General features: G+C 51.3%; 3 protein-coding genes across 3 annotated transcripts; all 3 read right to left on the reverse strand.

Annotated features, from left to right (window-relative positions):
* Nucleotides 1-11,017: 11,017 nt before the first annotated feature.
* VTC2 (Phosphate metabolism transcription protein) lies at nt 11,018-13,431 on the reverse strand (the record flags this gene model as incomplete). Its single annotated transcript, XM_053196310.2, has 2 exons — nt 11,018-11,110; nt 11,188-13,431. The coding sequence occupies 2 exons, from the start codon at nt 13,429-13,431 to the stop codon at nt 11,018-11,020; spliced, it is 2,337 nt and encodes a 778-aa protein (XP_053046173.1).
* Nucleotides 13,432-14,331: 900 nt separating this feature from the next.
* Nucleotides 14,332-16,481, reverse strand: N0V96_006752 (uncharacterized protein; the record flags this gene model as incomplete). Its single annotated transcript, XM_053196311.2, has 5 exons — nt 14,332-15,390; nt 15,475-16,047; nt 16,135-16,260; nt 16,335-16,365; nt 16,477-16,481. 5 exons carry the CDS (start codon nt 16,479-16,481, stop codon nt 14,332-14,334), a joined length of 1,794 nt encoding a protein of 597 aa, XP_053046174.2.
* A 3,131-nt stretch (nt 16,482-19,612) lies between these two features.
* On the reverse strand, nt 19,613-22,063 carry PCF11 (mRNA 3' end processing factor; the record flags this gene model as incomplete). Its single annotated transcript, XM_065757814.1, has 6 exons — nt 19,613-19,699; nt 19,756-20,097; nt 20,152-20,347; nt 20,399-21,240; nt 21,295-21,768; nt 21,896-22,063. 6 exons carry the CDS (start codon nt 22,061-22,063, stop codon nt 19,613-19,615), a joined length of 2,109 nt encoding a protein of 702 aa, XP_065613731.1.
* Between the last annotated feature and the right edge of the window lie 1,471 nt (nt 22,064-23,534).

A 23,534-nucleotide genomic window follows, 5' to 3' on the forward strand; every position in this document is an offset into this window, starting at 1 on the left:
ACATGATCAGAAAGCTACACTTCAACATGCCAAATTCGTGAATTCTGACGCCCATTTTCTGAACTCACGGACTACTGCCGGCGATGCCATTTCCCTTTCCGCATGCCGTCAGCTCGCCCGGAGTCTGTTCCGCTCCGGACCCACCTAGTGACCACCTCCTATCACGTTCATGCACTGGGCCATAGCATATCACACCAGTCGATATCGACTACATGCGCCCAGGAAAATAACATGCCTAGAAGCGACAGTTAGGGGTACTGAAGAACCCCGTTTGAGTTCTTGATTAGTGTATTCTTCAGGATCGGCGTGTAAAGTTCATGGTGTCAGCAGCAGATTCCGACTGGAGCAGTACTGCAAGTGCGCCCACGCCTTTTTCGTGCTCTAGTTCGTCGGTTTGGCCTTTATTATCTTCAGCCAAAGCGTCTGAAGGAACAAATGGCGTTCATAGACCTAGACGGGAAAATGGCGACTGGATGATGCTTTTGCGCCACCGGCAGTGTAATTCTCCGTGGCTCGTCGAACGGGAAATGTTTGGCAGCAATTGACAGCTAGCCAGTAGTATATCTATTGAAGCAAGTCAAGTGACGACAAGTCTTCTCGTCGCCGCGAAGAGCACGAGTGGCTTCCTCTATTGCTACTTCTCATGCTTTTACTCGTTGGCTCGTCCTCTTATTATGTCCGGATTCAGACTACAGTCGGGTATTGACATTTAGTAGTGCTGCTCTCAAGAAATATATAGGATCCTAAACTGACATAAACTGACAGCTGGTCCCGTTGGTGTGTATAACCCGGCTCAATAGCATACATGCATAATACGCATCTCTAGAACGACAACCAAAAAGACAAAATAGTTCACCCCCCCGGTGGCGAACGGGGGCTACATCTCTTGGTGCACATGCTGGGATTTTTGGTCGACTCGAACTCGGGACCTCTGAGCCTTCACCGATTAGGCTGTCCGTGGACTTCAACCACTCCACCACCCAGCCAGTTTTGACCTGACCCCCAAGGGGGGCGCCTGCTGGCTGGTGACAGGAATGAGATTGAGGTGATCTATATGGGTTTCTTCCTGTGTTTCTTTCTTTTTTTTTTTATCCATTCAGTCCTAATGTTCGGGAAGGAGCGGGTCACCTCCCGTCTGCAAAGTTGGGCAAGAAGGTGGCCAGGAAGGAGCGGATTAGAGGCACCCTGGGCCACGCACGTCGTTCTTCTCGCCTCGGACGGGTCTTCCAGCCTGTGAAATTCCGAGAAACCTTCCTAAAGACTATGAGGGTCTTCGAATTACGTCTTTGGTTCATGTGATCATGTCCTCTCCATCTCTATCCACCAGGCCGTCTACTTCCATATGGTTGGTTGGAGACAAGGCTCATTCAGACAAATAGGTTGGGAACACAAGCTAAGGTGCGCTGAAATGGAGAATAAATTATCAATGTTTGATACTTGTTTTCGTAAAGGGCTACCCTCAATGCCAAAACAGATCTTCCTTATCTCTTCTAACTACCATGGTACGCCAGCTATATGGATTGTGAGATAGTAAATACAAACATTGGCAGAATTGCTTATCAAGCCACAAATTCCACTGGTTGTATCGATCACGGTTGACTTCAATCCCTCAGCTCTGTCGTTTGGATGGGTATACTAGTGGTCATGAGCCACTAACGAAGACAAAAATAATGAATCAATACTAGTGGTCACTCAAATTACCATCGGCTTAACAGTGTCTCTCATGATACTGTGATCAGTAACCCTCTACTCATAGTCACACTTGAAAACTAAGCCAAGACTGTCAAGACAGTAAGTTCAGATCAGATGTCTAGGGGGGTCAGGTATGCCAACTTTGATGCCATGTCCAAGCTTCGCGTGGGTCAGATCTCGTTGACTCCCGTCTTTCCAAGTATAATACATCTACTTCGCATCACCAGATGAATTAATAGACGCCAAGGGGAAGCCATCCACCCCACCTTCGAAGGCAGGCACCTCGGGCAGAACCGTATACCGCCCAGGTGCGGCCAAGCGAGTGCCTTCCATCCCAACGCAACCAGTCCCCGTCAACAGGCGCACCTTCCCATCTCTACTTCCCCCCTTCCCCAGTGCCAGTTGTCCAGGTGACGTACCGAACTACTTAAGGAGTCTAATCACAGTTCCTGTCACCAGCACCCACCCGGCCACTTGGCCGGGTGGTTTCGACTCTGACGCAGAGTCGTGTTATATGAAATACTCCAATGAAGCCGTGCTGGTCCGAGGGGCGCGCTGTTCGAATCCGAATAGGGGCGTGAATTCTAAGGTCAGTATCCCCCCTCCATCTGCTGTTTCTTTTTTTTTTCCTTCTCTAATAGTTAGAGATGTTCGAGAGAATTATATCATCTGAGACGCAGGCCCCCTCCTTCAAACCAAGGCAATGCTTGTAATGATGAATTGTTCTGGTTGATTGTCTATTTTCTGTGTCTGCTTCAGCATCTATATCAATTCAGTTGAACCATTGATGACTGGCGTGGACGTCCCCCCTAAGAAGCCACAATATCCTTTCTCCATCTCCTATCTCAGAAGCTGACGCAATTGCTTTAAAATCCATTAGATAACAGAAGATGTGTAGAAAGATAGCGTCTGATTTACCTGTAATTTGGCTGCCAATTGCCGGCTTGTGTCAGGCTTTGAGCTTAGGAGACTCATGAGGTCTCGCTTCCCGTTCTGGATATCCAAGACATACTATGGCAATGTCTGTCAGTAACCTTCTCTATCCAAGCATCCAACGTCACTTACCTGCTCAATGGAATTGCTTATCACAAATCGAACAGTTGTAACCTCTTGGGTCTGCCCTATTCTATGTATCCTTGCCAGTGCCTGCTCCTCGATAGACGGGTTCCATTGCGGCTCAAGTAGATAGGCTCTCGAAGCAGCAGTGAGTGTCAACCTAGGTTTTAGACATCAAATTTAAGTAAAATGTTGCATGAAGTTGGTGTGACTTGACACCAGCGAATGGACTGGACATACCCGACGGCGCCGCAACCCAATGACAGTAAAAGTACGGACGCCCCATCAGCCCTTGAAAAGTCGTCAATGATACGACTTCTCTTGCTTGAGCTTTTCTTGCCATCAATCTTGGCGCAGCAGATTCCAGCGTCGTTGAGAGCTAGTTCGGCGACATCAAGGATGGATGTTCGATACGAAAATACGATACTAGACTCGTCAGCTACGCGGTCTGACTTCAGACAGAGATCTTTGCAACCTTTTTGTTCCTGGAACGCAGCATTTTATATCGTTGACCAGGGCTTTGATCTTGGTCGGCCATTGATCTGTAGGCATGGAACTATAGAGCATGCCGCTCTGTTCTTGGGTCCAGTTAGACCCAAGCGGGCCGAGCCTGGTTAAGGGCGGACAGAAACTGTCGATCGCTTCGGCAATGTTGCCATTCTGGATATCTTCGTCCTCCTCTGTTTCTCCTCCGGGTGTAAGTGGAGTTGGTTGTCGATCTGGTGTTCCTGGCAGGAGTCCCATGGAAGACGGAGGCTTCTGAAAGCATCCCAGCTCGCAGACAAGCCTCAGGGCATTAATCTTCTCCAACGCGTTGCTATAACTCTCTTTCCCTCTAGGAGATGCTAGTGCGTTGTCGATAAACTCAATGGTTTTGATTTTGACGGCGTCATACATACGTTGCTCCTGGGGGCTGAGTTGAAGATGCCGCCGGTGATCTCGTCGTTCTGGTAAGGCTATCGTGTCTTGCGAACGTCTCAACATAACGTAGCCGAGAATTTTCTTCAATGCCTCCGGTCCAGTCTCTTCCCCGCGAAGCCAGGGGTTCGTTATGTCCCTGTCAAAGGCTTTCTTGTCATCATACGGATATAATCCAAGGAAGTGAAATAAACTGTGGAGCTCAGAAAGTCGGTTCTGAATTGGTGTTCCGGTAACTACCCATTTGCAGTCACCTCTCAGCTCACATATTGCTTGAGCTTTTGCTGTCCTGAGGTCCTTGATCTCGTGTGCTATGTTGATAGATTCATGTCAGTCTGCAGGTTGACCACAGTAACTAAGGACACATACCTTCATCTAAAATGATTCGATGCCACTCATGTGAGAAGATTGGACTCGCATTGGTTTTCACATGAACTTTCCACTCCTTTGCAAGAGTCGTGTAGGTCGTGAGGATAATGTCACTCGTGCTCAAGTGGCACACATCTTTCATTTGGCTTTTCGCGTGATGCCGACGCCAGTTGAAGTGATCCCCAAGAAGGTGTCTAGAAATTTGTTACTCAATTGCAAACACCGAGCAATCGGTCTGTAAGATCACGTACTTTCTCAATTCCTTTTCCCAGTTGTCGAGAACTGGAGCATAAATTGGTTAGTTCTGTTCAAGCAGGACCCCACATGATCAAACACATACGTGAGAGAGGCACTATAACAAGTGTGCCACCAGAACCTAGCGAGTTCGGTTCTTGTCTCATGGATCGCGATCCGCTCTCCCAGAGCTTATCATGGGCAATAAGTGATATCATACTGAGTGTCTTGCCGAGACCCATGAAATCGGCAAGAATACCACCTTTGAAAGGAGCAGGGGGTGTGCAACGAAACGACGAGTTGACATTATTGATATAACTAGACAGTCAGCTTAATATCAATCAAAGATAGAAAGTAGTCTCACGTTGTTCGCCCAAACTCGTCGACATGCTGAGACCACATATCCCCGTTGGGTTCATGTAACCGCCAACCACGTTCCCGTTCAAGCATAAAAGTCAATCCTTGCTTCTGGTGACTTATTTCAGTTGATTTGAGCATTGCTCCATTCCACGGTTGAGATGTATGTGTTCTCACCTTTGCAGCTCTGTCTGAAGGTAAAATGAACCGCTCGTCTCATTTCGCACAGTTGTTGAAGTGATGCTTTCTAGCACATCTATGGCCACCAGTGTCTCTTCCTTGCCAGCTGAGATTTCGTCCTCGTCTGAACGAACAGTTTGAAAGTCCACAGTCCGACTTCCCTCCGTATTAGTGAAGCGTTGCGGATTGAAGTATTCAACGTCTGTTAGAGAGAAAGCTGGATCCTGTAAGTAGAGCTCGGCTTTTTGGAGCGTACTGCCGACTCCTTGGGCTATTTCCCGTGGTCCGTATAGCGTTATCCAAAGTTTTATGCTATCGTCATCGGCAATCTCTTGCTCAGCTGGTAGCCCGAGAATATCGATGCTGATGCCTTCGCGGTGAAACAACTCGAGCAACTCACGAGCGCGTGGATCCAACGTCGCGCGGAGTTCTGGGCGTGTCGAAGAAACCAGTTGCCATTCGTTGTCTAGAATCAGATGAACATTCGTTCCTGAGATCTGCTCAATGTCGGTCATCCATTGCGCGCTCATTGACGTGAGCTTCCTTGATTAGTCTCGGAGATTCTAGGTTTTCAATGAGCCTTTACAGACATACCATTCCAAAACAGATAACTTGGTCCTCGAGATTGGGCACCTGAAGATCTTTGAATTTGCAAGCAAACCATTCAGAGCTAACCTGCGAATATGCTTCAATAGAAAAATCGTTGGTAGGCACTGGTAGCTTCTTCCTGGTCATTTGATTCTCATTTCCCGAGGCAGATCCTTGGTATGCAACAGGAACTGACCCAAATGCTATCAAGTTCCCGTCTACCCTCCGTCGCTTCACGCCTTGATGCAGATCCGACGACATCAAGGAGATTCAGAGGGCAGAAGATGTGATACGACTGTCTCCCAGAGTGGTAGTGACCGGATGCTGTGTGCCTCGAAGCGTTAGACTGGCAACTGATAGGCAGTATCAAGTTGGATGGCTCTTATAGGGTACCAGCACCACTGTCGAATTGAACATTGTAGGCAGGCTAGGCTTTACCGTCGCCTTCCCGCTTCGCATAAAACAGGGGGGACGTCAGCCTCGTGTGACAACACGTTGGGCAGTGCATGTAGCACCGCTGCACATTGGAGTGGTTGGTGTCGATGCATTAGCACCTAACCTATGCCAATATTCGTGGCTGCATTGCGCCACTCCAACTCAGGAAAAAGGTGGCTATGCAAGGCATTCGCAAACACAGTCTTAGGTATCCTCAAGCAACATATCAAGTATCCGAGTGTGCTCGATTTCTGGCACAACAACACTCCAGAACTTTAGACGCAAATGATTCGGACGACCCATTATGGCTCTTCTGCAGCTTCAAAGAGCGTGTGAGCGCTTCCGGTCACACTTGTCAGACGAAGAGACGCGGCGAGTGGAAAACGTCAAGAGTGTAGAAGATGTTCGCGAGGCTATCAGTCAGATGGAGCGCTATCTCGCCTCCCGTCAAAAGTTACGAAACTTCGAACGGCTCGTACCTTTTCTCGACGCAGCTGATCGTTTGACGAAACCCATCGACGTCCTCTCTAATGGCGTTCCTTTCCTGCCTTACATATGGGTGAGCTCCTCCACTGAGGAAAAACTTCCAAGATGGACGATCTGATCATCAATATCACCCATCTAGGCACCCCTCAAGCTCATTCTTCAAGTGCGTTGACTTGCATCTACCGCTTTATTAGGGCCTTGTAATACTAAAAACGCCGATTCGCTTAGATATCTCAGGATCACACTCATGCACTGGATGAGATCCTCTCTGCTTATAGCCGAATTGGGGCCTCGCTTCCGCGTTTCTCTCGATACGGCAATGCGTTCCCAGACAGCCACGACTTCCAGCAACTACTGGGCCACATTTACGAGGACATCATCGACTTCCACTGCCATGCCTACCGGCTGGTACAGAAGCCGGGTAAGATGTCCTGAAGAAAAACGCCACTTTCGCAAATTTATGCTCATTTGTTTTAGGATGGGCAATGCTCTTCTCAACCTGTTGGGGTCGATTCCAGCATCGGTATGATTCATTACTTGACAGCATCGCCAAAACCAGCGAACTCATAGACAGGGAGGCAGCTTCCTATGAGATAGTTCAAGCTAGAGAATGGCGGCAAAAGCTTCTGGAGGAGGCCAAAGATCGAGAAAAAAAAGAAGAGATCCACCAGCGCGAAGCTGTCAACAAGTGGCTCCAAGTGAGCGACAGAAACGAGGAAAAGCTTGAACGCTTTCACAACCGTTGTCTCGATGGAACATCCCAATGGGTGACTAGGTCACCCCAAGTTCGATCCTGGCTCCAAAAAGGCAGAGGAAAGCCGGTCTTGTGGCTTCATGGAAAGCCCGGTTCTGGTAAGCTGCGTCCATTTCACTTCAGACAACCGACTGATCTTCGAAGGCAAATCTATCCTATGTTCGCAACTCATCTACTTCCTCAAATTAAGCCCCAATTGGAATTGCTTATTCTTCTTTTGCGATTTTCATACTACGGGCTACGGGGTAACTGTACAGGTCTTACGGAGCATATGTGTCCAGATTCTAGACCTTGTTCCGGAGACGACATTGTTCATGTACAAAGAATGCGTCGTGTCTGGAAAACACCTTCGACATCATTTCTGAAAGAATTTATCCCGAAACTTTTCAGCTTCTTCGAAGACTTGCGCCTGATCATCGATGGAATCGATGAGATTGGGTCATCGGAACACGGAGAATTGATCAAGACCCTGGCAAAGCTGGCCGAGACGCAGGAAAACTTCAGGTTGCTTGTATCTAGCCAGGATATCCCGAGTATAGCGAGGCACTTGAAGGGCAGACCAACACTGATAGTTGGGAAGCAGTCTGCGTCTGTTTGTAAGGATATTGGCTTGGTCGTCTCAAGCCGCCTGGAAGCCATCAATGAAGGACTAGATGGTCGAGTCCCCGAATCAGTGTTCACTGAAATTCGGGAAACAATACTCAAAAGAGCAGAAGGTATGATGATTCCCCTGTAACACAAAAAGAATTGGAAGGGCTGACGGAAGCGTAGGAATGTTCCTATGGGTTCATCTAGTATTACAGGTGTTGGAGACGACTGACAATATTCAAGAGCTTGTATCGAGCGTCGAGGCCTTTCCTAAAGACCTTGAAGAGGCGTAATTTCTGTTACCTTCCAGATCTTTCGTGTCATGGCTAATTCTACTCAGATATTACAAGATTCTCACAAGCATCATGAGCCGTTGCCAGGCAACAGATGTGTCGAAATTGCGACGAATATTTGGCTGGATGGTGTTTTCGAAGGGCGGCCAGCCTATGAGGAAATTCGAATTACGACTAGGTCGAGTTCTCCATGCCGATTTGACTATAATCAATGAGAGAACGAAGCCGTTTCCGAACGTTTTGGATATTTGCAAACCATTCATAGAGGATGGTCCAAGTGCAACAATGGTGTTCGTCCACGCCACAGTACCCAAGTAGGTGTCCCAAACAATCTAGTTCACGCCCATAAATTGCTCAACGTCTCATGTCAGATTCCTCCAAGCCCAATTCAGTGGACCGTTCATCAACAAGGAAGATTCTTGCCGAGACATCACATCAGCCTGTATTGCGCAGTTGACACAGAGTTTGACACTGGCCGATGAAAGCTTGGAACGACTGCAACATCTTAACTGTGTTGCCCAAGGTTTCTACGGACTTCTTCCTTACGCTCATGAACACTGGATTGAGCATCTACTGGAGTACCTCGAGCTCAGTCAAGGATTTAGCTCACCTAATTCTTCGAGCATCCGACGACAGCTTGATGATCTTTCCAAAAGTTGGTTCAATCTTGTAGAAGAAGAGACCGCGCGAGCCTCCAGTGCAGAAAGCCATGACCCTCGTTTGCGTTGGCTCGAAAGCCTTCCCTCAGCGAGAGCACTAGTCCATAAAGCCCTCGAATTTCGCAAAGCAATAAAGGAGTCTATTGGTATGTTAACACCCTGATATTTCTGTCTACTCATCTGTGACACGACTCAGATATTCTGACTCTGACTGGTTTTACGCAGAGACTGTGCCCTCCCTCAGAGATGCCACGTTGCTAGCATCCGTCAGAACAAGGTACCACACGTATGTTGTGGACCTCTTGGCAGGGAGAAATTGTCCAGGACTCTTAGCTAAGGATTTTATCGCATTCAAAGAAGAATACGGCCCGTCCGCATTTGTGTGTCCCATCTACGGATGCGATAAAGCTGTGGTTGGATACTCTTCAACATCACAGCTGAAGGATCACTCAACGAGACATCAAGAGAAACTACGATGCTTCAAACAAGACTGCTTCTACAACGATGTTGGATTTACCACTCAAAGACAACTCAAAGACCACCAGAGAAGACATCATCCCCCACCCCCACCGCCATCGATTCCTCAGAAGATTCCCCAGAGGCTGAATCAGGTGAGCCAAGCGTCTGTGACGACGTCAATAAATCTTAAGTGGAGTTATCACGACCCACAAAATAGTGCAAGCAATCAATCTCAGAGTCCTCAATTTCAGATGACGCCAAGCGAAGTTTTCGCTCGCAACACACACTCCTATTCTGCGAGCCTCACAGACAAAAGTTCGACGCAGATTGCTGCTCCGACGGTTGACGAAATTTTAAATGATTTTGAATTCGATCGATGGGTCACGGAGCATTATTCAGAACAGGGCGACATGGAACGAGCATCATTTTTCTCCATGCCCACGACATAAGCACAACATATGCCTCAGCGGCCTCCTCCATCGATAAACATCAAATTGGCCCCCCCACCTGCCTAGCCTGTAGATCTATCCCCGCCGAGGGAGTTGGAAGGGCATGGTTTCGGTAATTGAGGGGAACGAGGTCGTTGGGGTGGAGTCAGTGCTAAACGGAGGCGGCGTTTGGGATGAGGTATAAATAGATAGGCGCGTCGAGACAAGTGGAAAAGAACGGGCTACAATAAGCAAAGAGGCACCAGAGGGGACTTTTCTTCTTACCACCAACCCTTCTTTAACATAAAACAAAGAAGCCCTGAAGGGCCTCGAAGTCCGAAGAGTAGAATTTTTGCAGATCATGTCGCAGTTCAGAGACCTTGAACTCGAGGCTCTGGCCATTCTTATATTGTAGTTGTACTGCAGCCCCCGGATCATATATGAACCCCTACTACGAGATGGACAATCTCAATACAAATCTCATCCTGCACATCACCCCTCCTCTCCGTCCCACGAGTATTCCGCCCCCTTGAATCAGCTTCCACGGCCAGCTGGAAGCTGACGGTGGGTGTACCATTTGCTGTCTTTCCCGGCACGGCGAAAGGCTACGACTCATTAAATCCCGCGCAAGATCCCACTAAGGAGCTGCGTGTCATTTCAGCTCAAGACTAATCTCGATTGATACCCCGACCGCCAAGATCGATCCTGTAGAAAGGGAAGATGTCAAAGTATCCGGCCTATGTAGGATTAAACACTAGTACTCCGTTGCTAAGAAGCCCGCGGGCCTATTGGTTCCCCATAGTGATGTTCGGACAGCGGGAGGAATCACATGAGCCCTCGACTATGACTTTGAGGTCTTCCCACTGCTGCACCGGGACAAAGACGCGCACTCAGTACGTACCAAAATTGCTCTCACGATAAGCGGAACACGATCAGACTTGAAGACGCGGTCTCTCCGCCTCTAGCTCTCATAGGCATCGTTAGAGACATCTGACAGCCTGGCACAACGATCCCCTTTCTGATATCTGATATCACACACCAAGAGATCTAAGCAGCTAGCTGGCCTTCATAGGCAAGACAGCTTCCAGGTGACACCACAACTCGAAACATTGCCTTGAATCTCCCACTTGTACTTACACGAAACGGAAGCCCGTCTAAGCGCAAGCTCACACGAAGCCTATACAACATCTCGACATAAGGAAGTCACTCAACCTCTCTTCCCTCCATCTCATCACACTTCACCCCATGTCAAAAGTCACAACAGACACAAACATACACACAGAAGATCGATTATCACACCATATCTATTTCATACAAGAAAGGCTTCTTCTACCTTTGTGTCGACAGGTATCATAACCAATACCAAGTAAAAAGGAAAGAGCACCGATCCAAATGCAGCACACCAACCAAACCATGCAAACGCAAGCAACTACTACAGCTTACAAAGAAAAAGTGAGCATCTCATGAGATGCTCCATCAGTCAACGCTTTTTTTCCCCCTCCACTTCACAAAAATACCCCATTAGATGAGCTCTTGTCGGATGGGCTCGCCAGTGGCATTGCCGCCGTTGAGCACCTCCTTGGCTGCCTCCATCCTCTCGATAGCGGAGCGATACTAGAAACCCCACTATTAGTATCTCGACTCACACGAAACTCACTGGCGTGAGTTCTAACGGAAGAAGGGACACTTACAGCAAGCACAAAGTTGATCACCAGCGCAGCCATCAACGCGATGCTGATAATCAACGGCCCGACAAGGTTATCGAAATCCTTGCCGCTGCGGCCGATAATCATCTTCCTCCGCAGCCTCATCATACCATAGCCCCAGACGCCCGCAAACACGGCGATGCAGATGTACACGATACCCATGACCTCGGCCAGGAAATTCTCCCCAGCGGCAGTATACAGCGAGACCGCGAGCGCGCCGAGCAAGATGCAGATGTGCTGCCACTTGAGGAACGTGCGCTCGTTGGCCAGCCACACCTTGGGCTCGATCTTGAGCTCGCCCGAGTTCTTAATCCACTCGGTCGGCTCCACGACGCCCTCGGGTAGCTGCTGCTGGTTCTTTTGCGCCCTCCGCGCCTGCGAGTACTTGGACAGAGAGAAGCCGGGGAGCACGGACGAGAGCGTGCCGTAGCTCCTCTGCTGGCCGTTGGAGCCCTCACCGTTCTGGCGGCTCGACGACTGCTGGGACTCATCGTTGACGGGTCTCGACTGGGAGCGCGAGCTCTCGGCGGCCATTCTGTTGGCGAGGTACGACTGGCCGGCCGGCGAACTCTTGGATATCTTATACGAGCTCACCTTATTGCCCAAAAAGCTGCCGACGGCCTGCTCGTCCTCGGCTCTCTGCGCCTTGCGCTGCTCCTCGGCCTCGAATGCCACCTGCGGGTCCTTGCGGATGTCCGCCTCCAGATCGCTTAGCCAGAATGGCAGGTTGTTGACAAAGTCCTCGAACAAGGAGGCGATGCCGTGGACAAACTTGGAAAAGCGAGGCGTGGGGTGCACCAGATGAGATGCCATCAGGTCCGTGATCCACGCAGGGCGCTTACGGTTGGGGTCCTCTTTCAGCTTGATCTCCAGAATGGCGTAGGGGAAACGGGAGACCTCGCTCTGGTTGATATCCTTGAACGGGTACGTCAGGTTTCGACCGTCAATATCAAGACGGTGCCATTCTGCCGGGTCGCGGCACGGCCTGTCTCTATCCAGCGTGTCCTCGCGGATGAAGGCTACCTCTGTGTCGATGGAGATGCGCACGCGGTCGTCCGCGGGCTTCTGGAAAGCGGTGCGAACGTAGTTCGCGCGCAAGACAGGCTGTAGCTTGTTCTCCTGCATGAAGCCCTGAAGGGAGTCGACGGTGCTCTTGAAGTTCTCAACCACCTCTGCTTGCTGGCCCTGACGCTCCATCTTCTCCACCGTCTTCTCCATCTTGTAGGTGCCGTCGATGAAGGGCTTGATATACTTGTCCTTGATGGGAAACTTTCGCTCTTCGCTGGATCCTTGCTCTCCAACAATCTTCTGTTCGAGGAACAGCTCAGGCTTCGCACTCAACTGGCCATACCAACGCACGCGGAGCGAGGACGCCTCCGTCTTGCGCTCCACCTTCTTCCCGTACAAATCGAACTTTGAGTTATCAAAGTAAAGCGACGTGATAGTCGGGTCATTGCTTCCATCCAGCTCCTTAGCTGACTGCTCGCTGTAGACCAGGGCTGGAAGACGTCTCATAATATACGTCTTGACCTCCAGCAGGTTATCCGGGTGGACCCAGAACTTGTGGGCGGTGTACCGCTCGCCATGCCGCGTCTCTCCTTGGCTCTCGAGATCCAATGGCTGCGCATCTCCGGCGCCGTCGTCCAACTGCTGCCGAATGGCATAGTACATGATGGACAGCTTATTGAGCAAGGGCGAGTACCCTTGCTCCGAGTTGAAGGGCCGTTTCGCCAGGCTCAGCTGCATCATCGGTCGCACCTTGTATCTATCGCCTCTCTTGCGGTCATGCTTCTTGACGATCTTGAGGAAGCCAGTGTAGTTGATGTTGCTGTACTTCTTCAGTTCCGAGATTTCGGTCGTGATCTTATCGAGCTCCGTCTCAATGTCCTTCAGCTTCTGCGCCGTTGCAGCGTCGGGCTTCTTGATTTGGTTGTTCTCCGCGCCCTCATCCTCCTCACTGGTCGGCGGTGCCAATTCCTTGAGCTTCTCGAACGCGGCTTCGACTCGGTCTTTCAGAGCCTTGAAGGTCTGCTCCTGGAATGCGGCGACCTTCTCGAGTTGACCGTTGAAGATCTCGTCGCAAAAGCGATTCTCGTCGTCCTCCGTCCACGCAACGTCTTCGTCATCGTACTTGTCTTCCCGCAGAAGCGACTTGAGTTTCGCGTAGTCGATGTACTTGTCCTTCCATGGCGCGTACACAGCCAACCGCAGTGTCTTTCCGAAGCGCATCGCGACGGTTGGTGGTAGATAGGGATCGAGGTTAGAATCTGCGAGAGTGTCGCTGCAGTCGCTTCGATACGGGACGTCGGGAGTCGATAATGCCTGGGGTTCCCGAGGATGACAAAGGTATGGGCTGGGAAGTCTGGTCGTAGAAAAAATCTCGGTCGAGTTGGTCGAAGGGGTAGGTCGTGACTAGAAAAAAACAAGCTTCGGGTTCGGGTGTAACGAGGCAACGCTGATTGATGTGGCTGGCGCGCGACAGGGGATATCGAACGAAAACCCTCGTCTTTCGCTTCCTTGCTTCGTTCCTGATTCTTCCTGCTCTTCCCGCCAAGCAGATTCTTGTCGTCTAGTTCAAGCGCAGAAGTGGAAACAGCACACAGTCTAACCAGAGATAAAGAGGCAAGGCCTTGGGTGACAGTTGAAGACGATGGGGTTGGCACCTGCAAGAAGACGAAGCTTGGCCTGTGTTGCTCGCGCGGCCCCACCACTTTCCCGTCCCAGCGCTGCAAAGTTCCACAGTCCCGTTACGTAGCGCCGCAGCCATTGTCCTATCAACAGCTGCACTCAGAGGCACGTGTGTTCGCTACAGATGCAACTTTGCAGCTACGAAACCCCTCCGGCGGGGCGCTATCAATTGATGCCGAAGGTATGCGAATTATTGCCTCGCAGATGGTCGCATCGGCAGGAATACTCCGATTTAATTCACTTAATGCGGGATCATCGAATAAAGCAGACTATTTTGTTTTTACTCATGAAAGAATGGCTATCATCATTATCCCTTCAACTCCTGTTACAGCCCTTCCAGTGAAAATTCAAGTTCCGTTACTGTAGGTCGTAAATGCCCCTTCGCCCAATTTCCGAGGTCGTCTAATCGTCTCACGCCACAAAACCCATTCCCAAAGCACTTCAGTTGTTGAGCCACTGGTCGAGGGCAGCATCAACCTGCTTTCGGTACTCCTGCTGAGTCTTGCATTGATCCAGGAACACCTTGTACTTGGCATCGAACAAAAACTTCTCGCCCTTGAGGGTGCCGGGCTTGACGAGGCGGCCAGGCTTGCTCATACGGTCCATGATGGACCACAGGTTCTCCGTTGTGCCATCCTCGGTCGCGGTCGCCGCTTTGGCTCCCAGCATGGCAGCACCATGAACAACGGCCGCGTTGGTGTACTTGGGCACCAAGACAGGCATGTCGCAGATGGTAGCCATCAAGTCCATCAACAGTGGGTTCTGGCACTGACTGCCGGACATGAAGATCGTGTTAAGCTCGTGTCCGGACGTGTTCATCGCCTCAACAATCTGTCGAGTCTGCATGGCGATGAACTCCATCGTGCCGTAGTACCACAACGCCAAGTTGTCCGTGGTCTTGTCGCTGCTCAAGCCAACCACGGCACCCTTCATGTTCGGGTCTGCGACGGGTGATCTGTTACCCCACAGGTCACCGTACAGGAAGAAGTGGCGACCCAAGTACGAAATTGACGGGGCACCGCTCTTCTCACGCATGTATTCCAAGTGGGAGTTTAGGAACTCGTAAATGTTCTTCGACTCGGCCGTGGCAAGCGCGTTCGTTTCGATGAAGGCAGGGTGGATTTCGAGAATGTGTCGAAGCAGCTCGCCGGTGGCAGACTGGCCGCCTTCGGCCATCCAGAATTCGGGGAGCAAGACGTCTCGGTATGGGCCCCAAACACCAGGCACGAACACTGCCTCTCTGGACATGGCCAAGTGGCACGTCGATGTACCGGCAACCGCCGCGAGTCTGTGGAAGGCTTGAGAGAGGTCGTTCTTGGGCTGGTCCGCCTCAAGATGGCCTGGCGGAAGCTCGACTTTGGCGCCGACAGTACCAATCCAGCCGGCATAGGCGTCAATAACACCACCGCCGACGGCGATACCCTCGGGAAGACCGAGCTCTGCCGCGGCCTTCTTGCAGAGACCACCCACGAGCTCGCCAGCGCTCTGGTATTTTCCATTCTATGGATAGCCAAGTCAGTCAATCGCACTTTAACCTCGACGCTGAAGCAACAGAGGAGCAGGATTCAAATGAAAAAGGCTCACCACCCCGTTAACACCACCCATACGCTTGAAATCGTCCTCAACAAGATCTTCGAGCCCAATCGTCGTCAGGAAGTCATCCTGCCAGCCCTTAACGCTGCCGTCAACGCCGACAGGAACGTATCCCTGCTTGCAGACGGTGCTGCAGAAGCTCCGTGTCTCGTTGCCAGTAGCCATGTGCGTGAGCGCATCAGCGAGATCGTAGAACTTGCAGCGGTCAAAGAGCTCCTTGGGCATGTTGTTCTTGAGCCACAGGACCTTGGGAATTTCCATCTCGATGCTCATGGTGCCGCCAACGTACTTCAGCAGATTGTGCTTCGTGGCGTTGATCTTCTCCGTCTCCTCGACGGGACGGTGGTCCAGCCAGAGAATGACATTGCGGTCGTTACCATCGGCATTGTCGAAATCGGGGCCGGTTACGGCGACGGGCTCGTCGGTGTCGTGGCTGAAGACGGCGAGGGAGCAGGTGGCGTCGAAACCGATGCCCTTGATGATCTCAGGGTCGACCTTGGACTCGACGAGAACTTGCTTCACGCAGTGGCAGATGCAAGCCCAAATATCTGAAGTGGATTGTTCCTTTCGAAAATGTCAACTAACCTCAACATCTCAAGAGGATCACCCAACAACGTAATGAAGAGAAGGCGAGGCTCTGAGGTGACTTACATAGTATCCGGTCTCAGGCTGCCACAGCTTGATGGGCTCACTGGCAAGGCCCTTGATGTCGCCAGTCTCGTCAATGATGCAAGCTCTGGCCGAACCAGTGCCAACATCAATGCCGATGTAGTGGTCCTGGTAGAACACATCGAGTCAATGGTCTGGCTTTTGGAGATCAAGGAACAGAGCTCCATTCCGGTCGAACTTACCAGAAGCTGGGGAGGTGCGGTGGATTGGACCCTGGACGTGACATGTCAGCACTCAAGTACATCGTGAGGCTTTGGGACAGCTCGATTGATCGGTCGTAGGCAGGCAGGTAGGTAGCCGGCTGTAGCAGTGGCTTGAACTTACTCCATTGTGCAGACCGAGGGTAGTTACTCGAATAGCAAGCTTTTGATCACGCGCTGGGGAGAAACGTGTGAATTGTTTTGGCAGTCAGTAATAGCAGAAGTGAAGAAGTAAGGTAGGGAAGGTGTGGAAGAGTAGAGCTTCTTGGGCAACGGCGATTTTGTTGATCAACAAAAAAAAAGTGACGGGAGCTCTTTCTTAAAAGAGCACCTCAACACGACCAGGAGGGGGAAATGCCTGATTCACTGGGAAAGGTTAGGTTCAGTCCAGACCTCCATCATCGGCACACACCCTTATTTTTTCGTCCCTTCTTCCTGTGACGAAAGGGAGGGGACGGGAGCTTGGTGCTTGCCTGCTTTACCTCACCTTACTACCTTACTGCGTAGATGGCGGTTCTTCCACCGTAAGGTACGGTAGCTAGTGTTGCGCCTAGGACCTGGACCCCTTTTGCCCCTCCAAGTGGGGTAAGATGAGGTGAGAGCAGCGAGGTACGTACAAGAGCTACCCTGCCTTGCAGGTACTTACTGCAAGATGGGCTGTACATGATGCAAGACAAGGCCAACCAGCCCCTCGGATGGCAAAAAAGTTGTCACTGCAAAAAGGAAAGAAGCCATAAGCATGTCCGGTTGGGATCCGCGTGCCACCGTGGTGTACACTAAGAGCTGCAGTTCCAAGCGCTAGGTATTCCCCCCGGGAAGGTTCTAAGCTGGGACTACCCTCGGGACGGGGGCAACACCGAGGGCATGGAGGGGTGGAGGGGCAAAAAGTCCACTGTCAACCGACATCCGCACCACCCTCCCAGTGGCCCCCCGCGCCCATCAAGAATTAGAATCTTGGGGGTTGCATGGGGGGGATGGGGGATGGGGGGCAAGGGTGACCTTTTGGGACATGGTACACCATCCGCAAGGTAATAGTGTGGACTCGTAGACAAAAGATGGCCAAGCCCACCTGACAATCTCGTTCCATATTGGGAACCTCAAGCAGCAGTCCAGAGCCGGCGGGGAAAAGCAGCGTGGCAGATTGGTAGCGCACCATGCACTATGTAGGAAGGTGATGGGATGCTCGGGGAAGCTGTTGGAAAGCCGGGGAGGTCCCTGGGAAAAGAGGCGGCCCAAAGGGTTCCAGAAGCCCAACCACTCGATTCCAGACTCCCAGAGCCATAGGGCCTGCAAGCCTCGTGCTTTTCCAAAGTCTCCGGACCAGCTTTGGAAACCTCAACACCAGCTTTGTTGATCTTCTACCGTCTGTCGTCTACCGTTCTGGTTCTGACACTTCTCTCACCTGATGTGTGACACAAAGAGCCCAGATTAGACATGACTAACTTGGCTGCGAGACTGACTGAGCGGCCCGCATTTAACCACCTCATAGGTTCCAAACCCCGTCATGACATAAGGTATATGTTCACTGCAACATTCCAAGTCAAAGAGGAAAGAGCCGCCTCAAATTTATTCAACAACATGTGATTTCGAGATCCAGAAGATGTCACCAATGAGGCTTCTCTCCAGCTGTATTAATAGCCGCCTCGAACTCCGCAACATCTTATTGTCTCCTGTCAAACTCTATGATGGTTGGGACTAGTACCGGTAGCTTCGCCGGCGAACCCTTTCTCAACCTAACGAGTCTACATAAACGGTACGATGGAGTCGTCTTAAACACGATGACGAACCACGGAAAAAGAGGAGAAACACCTTTGTCTCAGCCACCGTGCCACCCTCTCCCGAACCCCAAAAAGACACGAGGCCCGGCAAGCCCCCAAAACGGTGGGCCGGGGGACTCATCCCGCCCCCGGGTTACCGGCCAACTTCGTCTCCCCCGCTCCCCTTAGGCTTGTGGCAATCAACAGGAATCCTCCCCCGGCCGTGCCTTCCCAACGCCAGCTCTACCGTAAGGCTACCGTTTCCCGCCCGCGCCCGCTTCGCCCGCCGCTTCATCCTTTTTCGGTGCCGAAACCAAAAGAAAACCCAACGCCATCAATGATCAAACCACCACCCTTCGCACCCACCCCTCCTCCCTTTCCCTCCTTTCCTATTATCTCCATCTTTCCCGCCTTCATGCGACCCAATCACTGCCCAACTCGCCTCAGAGTTTTTGGCCTTTTTTCCTTTCTCACCATAGATTTCCCAAACGTAGCCCGAATCAGCTCTAGCCCGCCACATGCACCAAAATACTTCCAAACCAGAATGCTCCCAAAAAAAAAAACTTGTAAGGAATTGTCGAATCAAACATAAGCTGGACAGGGATGCGACAGATAGACCTCTCCTAGCGCAGAGTCAAGACTGTGGACTGTGGGGAGTGTGGAAACGACCGCATCTGCTGTTCTCCCCCGGGACATGGATCACAAGAGCTACTGTGGAGTAAACTCACACAAGGGAAATCATAAGCGGAACTCCTTTTCCATGCACCACAATCTCAAGATTTGTTTAGGGTAACATTCCTCTATTCCGCTTGCTACCTAACCATACCTGTCAGGGCTGCATAATGACCGCCGCCGCACTGGGTATTTCATTTATTAATAAACTCCATATCTTGGGGGCACGATAGCACACGGGGAAGAAAAATCTCTGCATGCCATGTGAACACCCGACCAGGCCGCCCCTGATGCTTCGCTGTCACCTGTATGGTGTTGCGGTGTGCTCGCCTTCCGTCTTGCCTGACTTTCTCCCACTGTTCTGAGCTGATGACCACGCAGTCTTTGCTGATGCGGCCTAGCCTTGCCAAGCAGGTGAATCAACTGCGATATCGAAGTTGATTTGCCGATCTTTTGCCCGGCAACTCCGAACAACGGAGCCTCACCACACTTCATTCGTGTCCGCTTTCCGTTGTTCCGTCCGTGCCGATCCCCCAACGATTGGCCCTCTTGTCAGACCGAACCCCATTGAACATTGCTTTTCTGTCTCTCTCACGGGCGCATTGGCAGTTCTGTCGCATACACGACTGTGTCACCTCACCGCCATAGGATAATATGCTCCATGACAGGCTGATGGGCGTGACTCGGCAATGCGTGATGGTTCTCGATGAGGCGTCCTGCAGACGAAGATGCAGCAAATGCCGTTGTCAGCTTTTGCAGATATATCCGAGTGTGTTGCATGACGTTGGCAGGCGTTTCTTGAAGAGTTTCCGCGTGTCGATTGTTCAACTCTCAGTAGTCAAGCTCCGCCTTGGGCCATTTCACAGTATCTTTGTCTTTATCTTTCTTCATCTTCCCGCGAAACGGTTTTTGGTCACCCTGAAACCATGGTTAGTCCCTGCCGATATTGCGAAGCGAGCTGCGACTCGGCTTACCTCTGCTTTGCGCTTCTTGCCGTGCGATGGCTCAGGCGCTCTCTTCGTATAGACTGGTGTGCTCTCGCGTGCTTGTGTCGCTTCCGAATGACAGCTAAAGTGATATGCTCGATTGCCGACCAGTGTAGTATCCAGCCACACCCATTCTTGAGCAGTCTCAAGCCACTTGTTCTCGAACTTCTCTTGGCAGATGGGACATTTGCTATTGATCCCGCTGGATGCATCTGGCACAGGAATGTATCGAGGCTTGGCCTCTTTCTTCCCTCGGCCAGGACTAGACGAAGACTTGTCCGCAGTCGCAACATGGTCGACATCGATGGCCTCTCGTGACTTGAGCCAGTCCTGCATGTCGTTAGATCATTCTAAAACTTTACAAGGGCAGCCATGGTTACTCACATTGTTATCGACATACCAACTTCGGTGCTGGCCTCGTTTCTCCGCTTCTGCAAGCCGTTGGTGTGCCTTGAAGTGCCAATCCATGTGCGCCATCTTCTTCTTCCTTCCCTCATCATCCGTCTTGAAACGTCTACCACACTGGGTGCATTGAGGACCCAATTGCTCAAAGAGAGACGGGATCAAATGAGGCTGGAATCTAGAAAGGGTTAGCGTTCGTGCTTCTAGCAATATTCATAGACAAACTGACTGTTGTTTCAAGGCCACCGCATCAAGCTGGTTGCCGCTCATACCCCCAAGTGGAGGAATCGGTGGCAGTTGGCCGGAAGCCAGCAAGCTTGCAATGTTAGGGGGCAAGAATCCGGGAGGCATCATAGGCATCCCTGGAGGAGGCACTGGTGCTGGGGCTGCTGGTGTCGGCGTTGCGCTTGGGGCTGCTCCCCGAAGAATTCCAGCTTGCCGTAAGCCGGCCAGCAATGCCATAGGATCTGTCGCCGGCGGCGCACTGGGCTGTCTTTGCGGCTCGGTCCTCTGTGGGGGAGGAGACCGGATCGCCATGCTAGCATGAGGAGGAGGTGGCGGCGTTGAAAGCTGCGGCGTGGCTGACTGTCGTGACAACAGGGCAGCAAGAGCTCCTTGGCCCAAGAGGGCATCAAGCGTCACTCCAGCTTGCTGCTGAGGCAGGCCAGACGGTACTACAGGCGCCGCAGGTGGCGGCGGTGGATGATGAGGGACAGTTGTAGCAGTAGGGGTTGAGCTTTGGGCCGAGAACGGCCTCACTTTTACGGCAAGATCGGCTACTTGATTCTTAATGAGGACCAACTGGTCCTGGGGCAAGTTCTGATGTTGAAGCAAGCTCTGCACATCCAACAACGCCTTGAGTCTTTGTTGAATACTATGATCATGGGGGTTCTGCGCAAACTCCAACTTCGACGCATCGATCAACTTCTGGATATCTTGACCCAAAGAGTCTTTGTTTATCCCAGCAGCCTGAGGAGGTCCTGAAAGTCCGGCTCCGTATGGCATCTGCGGAGGGGGTTGGTAGGGACCAGGAGCTGCCGAAGGCTGAGCACTGTAGGACGGCGGAGGAGGCTGTAAGGTTTGTCAGTGTGTGATATCAAGTGCTGAATGGTAGGATGGACGTACAGCATAAGGAGCCATCTGCGGGTGGGGTGGGAGAGGCGCACTCGGAGGTCGGTTTCCATTCGCTTGTGGCATGGGCGGAGGTTGACCGTAAGGCATCGGCTGGTTCGAGCCAGGTCGCATGCCCGGCGGCGTTGGTGTTTCGCGGTACGGTGCAGCAGCAGGTCGGCCGCGACCCGCTGGTCTTCCTTGCTGAGCCTGAAGCGCCGATGTGCGAGCCTTGATGAGGGCGCTCTCAATAGGTGCCGTCACTTCTGACGCAAAGACTGGACGCTTGTCCAGAGATCCAGGAACAGGCTCCTTCCAGGTGCGGAGCATTTCATCCATTTTGCGGCGAACCTGACCATCGACAGCCGCGTATGCTTCCATGAATGTCTGGTATAGCTTTGCTCCGAAGAACAATGTGTACGGAGTGCCGACATTCTTAACGATCGAATCGAGGACGTAGAGGGCTGGGAGCTTCTTGTGCGCTGGCGCCTGTCAAACATGTCAGCATAGGTCGTTACTTTGGAGAAAGGGAGCTTCGTGACTTCCCAAGCTGCGCTCGAAAAGGACTTGGTAGACAACGCGGGCGGTTACCCGACAGCTGAAGGGTAGAGCCTACCTTCAAGATATGGTCCTGCAAGACTTCAGAGATGACTTGGGCATGCTCAGTCTGCTCTCTTGCAATCATCGTCAGATTGCTAATTTCGAATCGCACATTGGTAGTCAAGTCTTCGAGAGCTTGACGATAGTCCTCAGCGACCTCTGTGGCGGATGACTCGTACGACATGATTGTGGTTATTCCTGGGTAGCGATATCCTTGATGATGAATGTTTGTCTGTCAAGAGCACGCGATGGCGAGCGAGATCTGCAGGAAAGCGATAACGCAATGGCAGCGGGGAAGATTCAAATCGACCTCGAAGTCAAGCGCCTTCACCATATGCAATGGAAAGCACAATAAACCACCCTTATTATGGAGGAGCACCAGTCTGCAGCTTGGAAAGAGAGACGACGCAGGTAACCTAAAGTGGAAGGGGCCGATTTGCAGATTCCAATTCTCGCGTCCAGTCCCTCTTTCTGCTCAAGTCCTCCACACCAAAAGCCAACCAAATCCAAGCAGAGAGCAAGGACACCGTCACAACATTATCCAGTGGAGGATTTTCGCGTCCGCTTGAAGAATGCGATGGGACCTTCGTAGATGTTGACGGTCGCCCAACGTACGGAGAACGCCGCGGGAATGGCGTAGACAAAGAGCAAAATGGGAGTGGAAGTGGCAGTTGGGTAGTCACGATTTGGTCGCAGGAAGACGAATCAATGAGACGAAAAGCGTTTGACCGATTCAGGTCAAGTCGAATCAAATCCTCGCTGTGGGCGATGTCGGTCGCGAATTGTCGTTGTGTTTGATGGAAGGATGGTCAATCAGCAGCAAGTCTGGCGGAGAGGAATTTGACATTGGGTCATGAGGCTAACGGAGGTCAGAAGTGACAGTGAAAGGCAATGACGGACCCACTTGAGCTCACGTGCCTTGGGCTATCACCAAGCAGCAGGGAAATGGCAGGAACCTGGCAGGTGCGAGTCACACAGGTTGCTGACCTCATCCTGTATTATCCTTATCTTATCTCATCTTCCATGGCTCACCCATCACTGAGGTGTCCGACTCTTGGTACCACGACGTAAGGTACCTACCTACCTACCTTATTTCGTCTCAGGTAATTCTTTTGATCGATCTGGAAGGCGCAAATTACCTACCGTGACAATATTGCCAATTACCAAGAGCTGGGAATGGAAAAAAAAGAAAAAAAGCATGAAGATAGAATGACCTAAGAGCATATTGACGAGGTCTTCTTGTACAATTCCCCAGTTCCTCTCGACAAGTGTTGGGATATCTGCTCCTGACACTTCCATTCTGAAGATACAGTCACGCAACTTGGGGGAAATGGTGCCCCAAGATTCCGTTGGTAGTTCTCTTAATATAACGAAAGACCTTGCCCCGAAATGTGTAGTACCATTGTAGTCGGACTGCAAGCAACGGAACTTGAGGCGCTGACGTAACATAGAGAAGGGCAAAAGATATGAATGAAGGTCTTTGTTGCAGTCGGTGACTCGAAAGATTAAACTGAGAATTTTTTCTGTAAAGCTGAGAAGCAGGCCAAGCTATGTCCCTCACTTGGTAGGACCTGAACGTGAGGAAGGTAGGTAGGCAAGGGAAGCATTAAGATCTTGCCCAAGAAAATAGAGTACCAGATGAAGCACAATAGCTT

The sequence above is a fragment of the Colletotrichum fioriniae genome (assembly GCF_027942845.1).
Source record: "Colletotrichum fioriniae strain IMI 355084 chromosome Unknown scaffold_7, whole genome shotgun sequence".
NCBI classification, from domain to species: Eukaryota; Fungi; Ascomycota; class Sordariomycetes; order Glomerellales; family Glomerellaceae; genus Colletotrichum; species Colletotrichum fioriniae.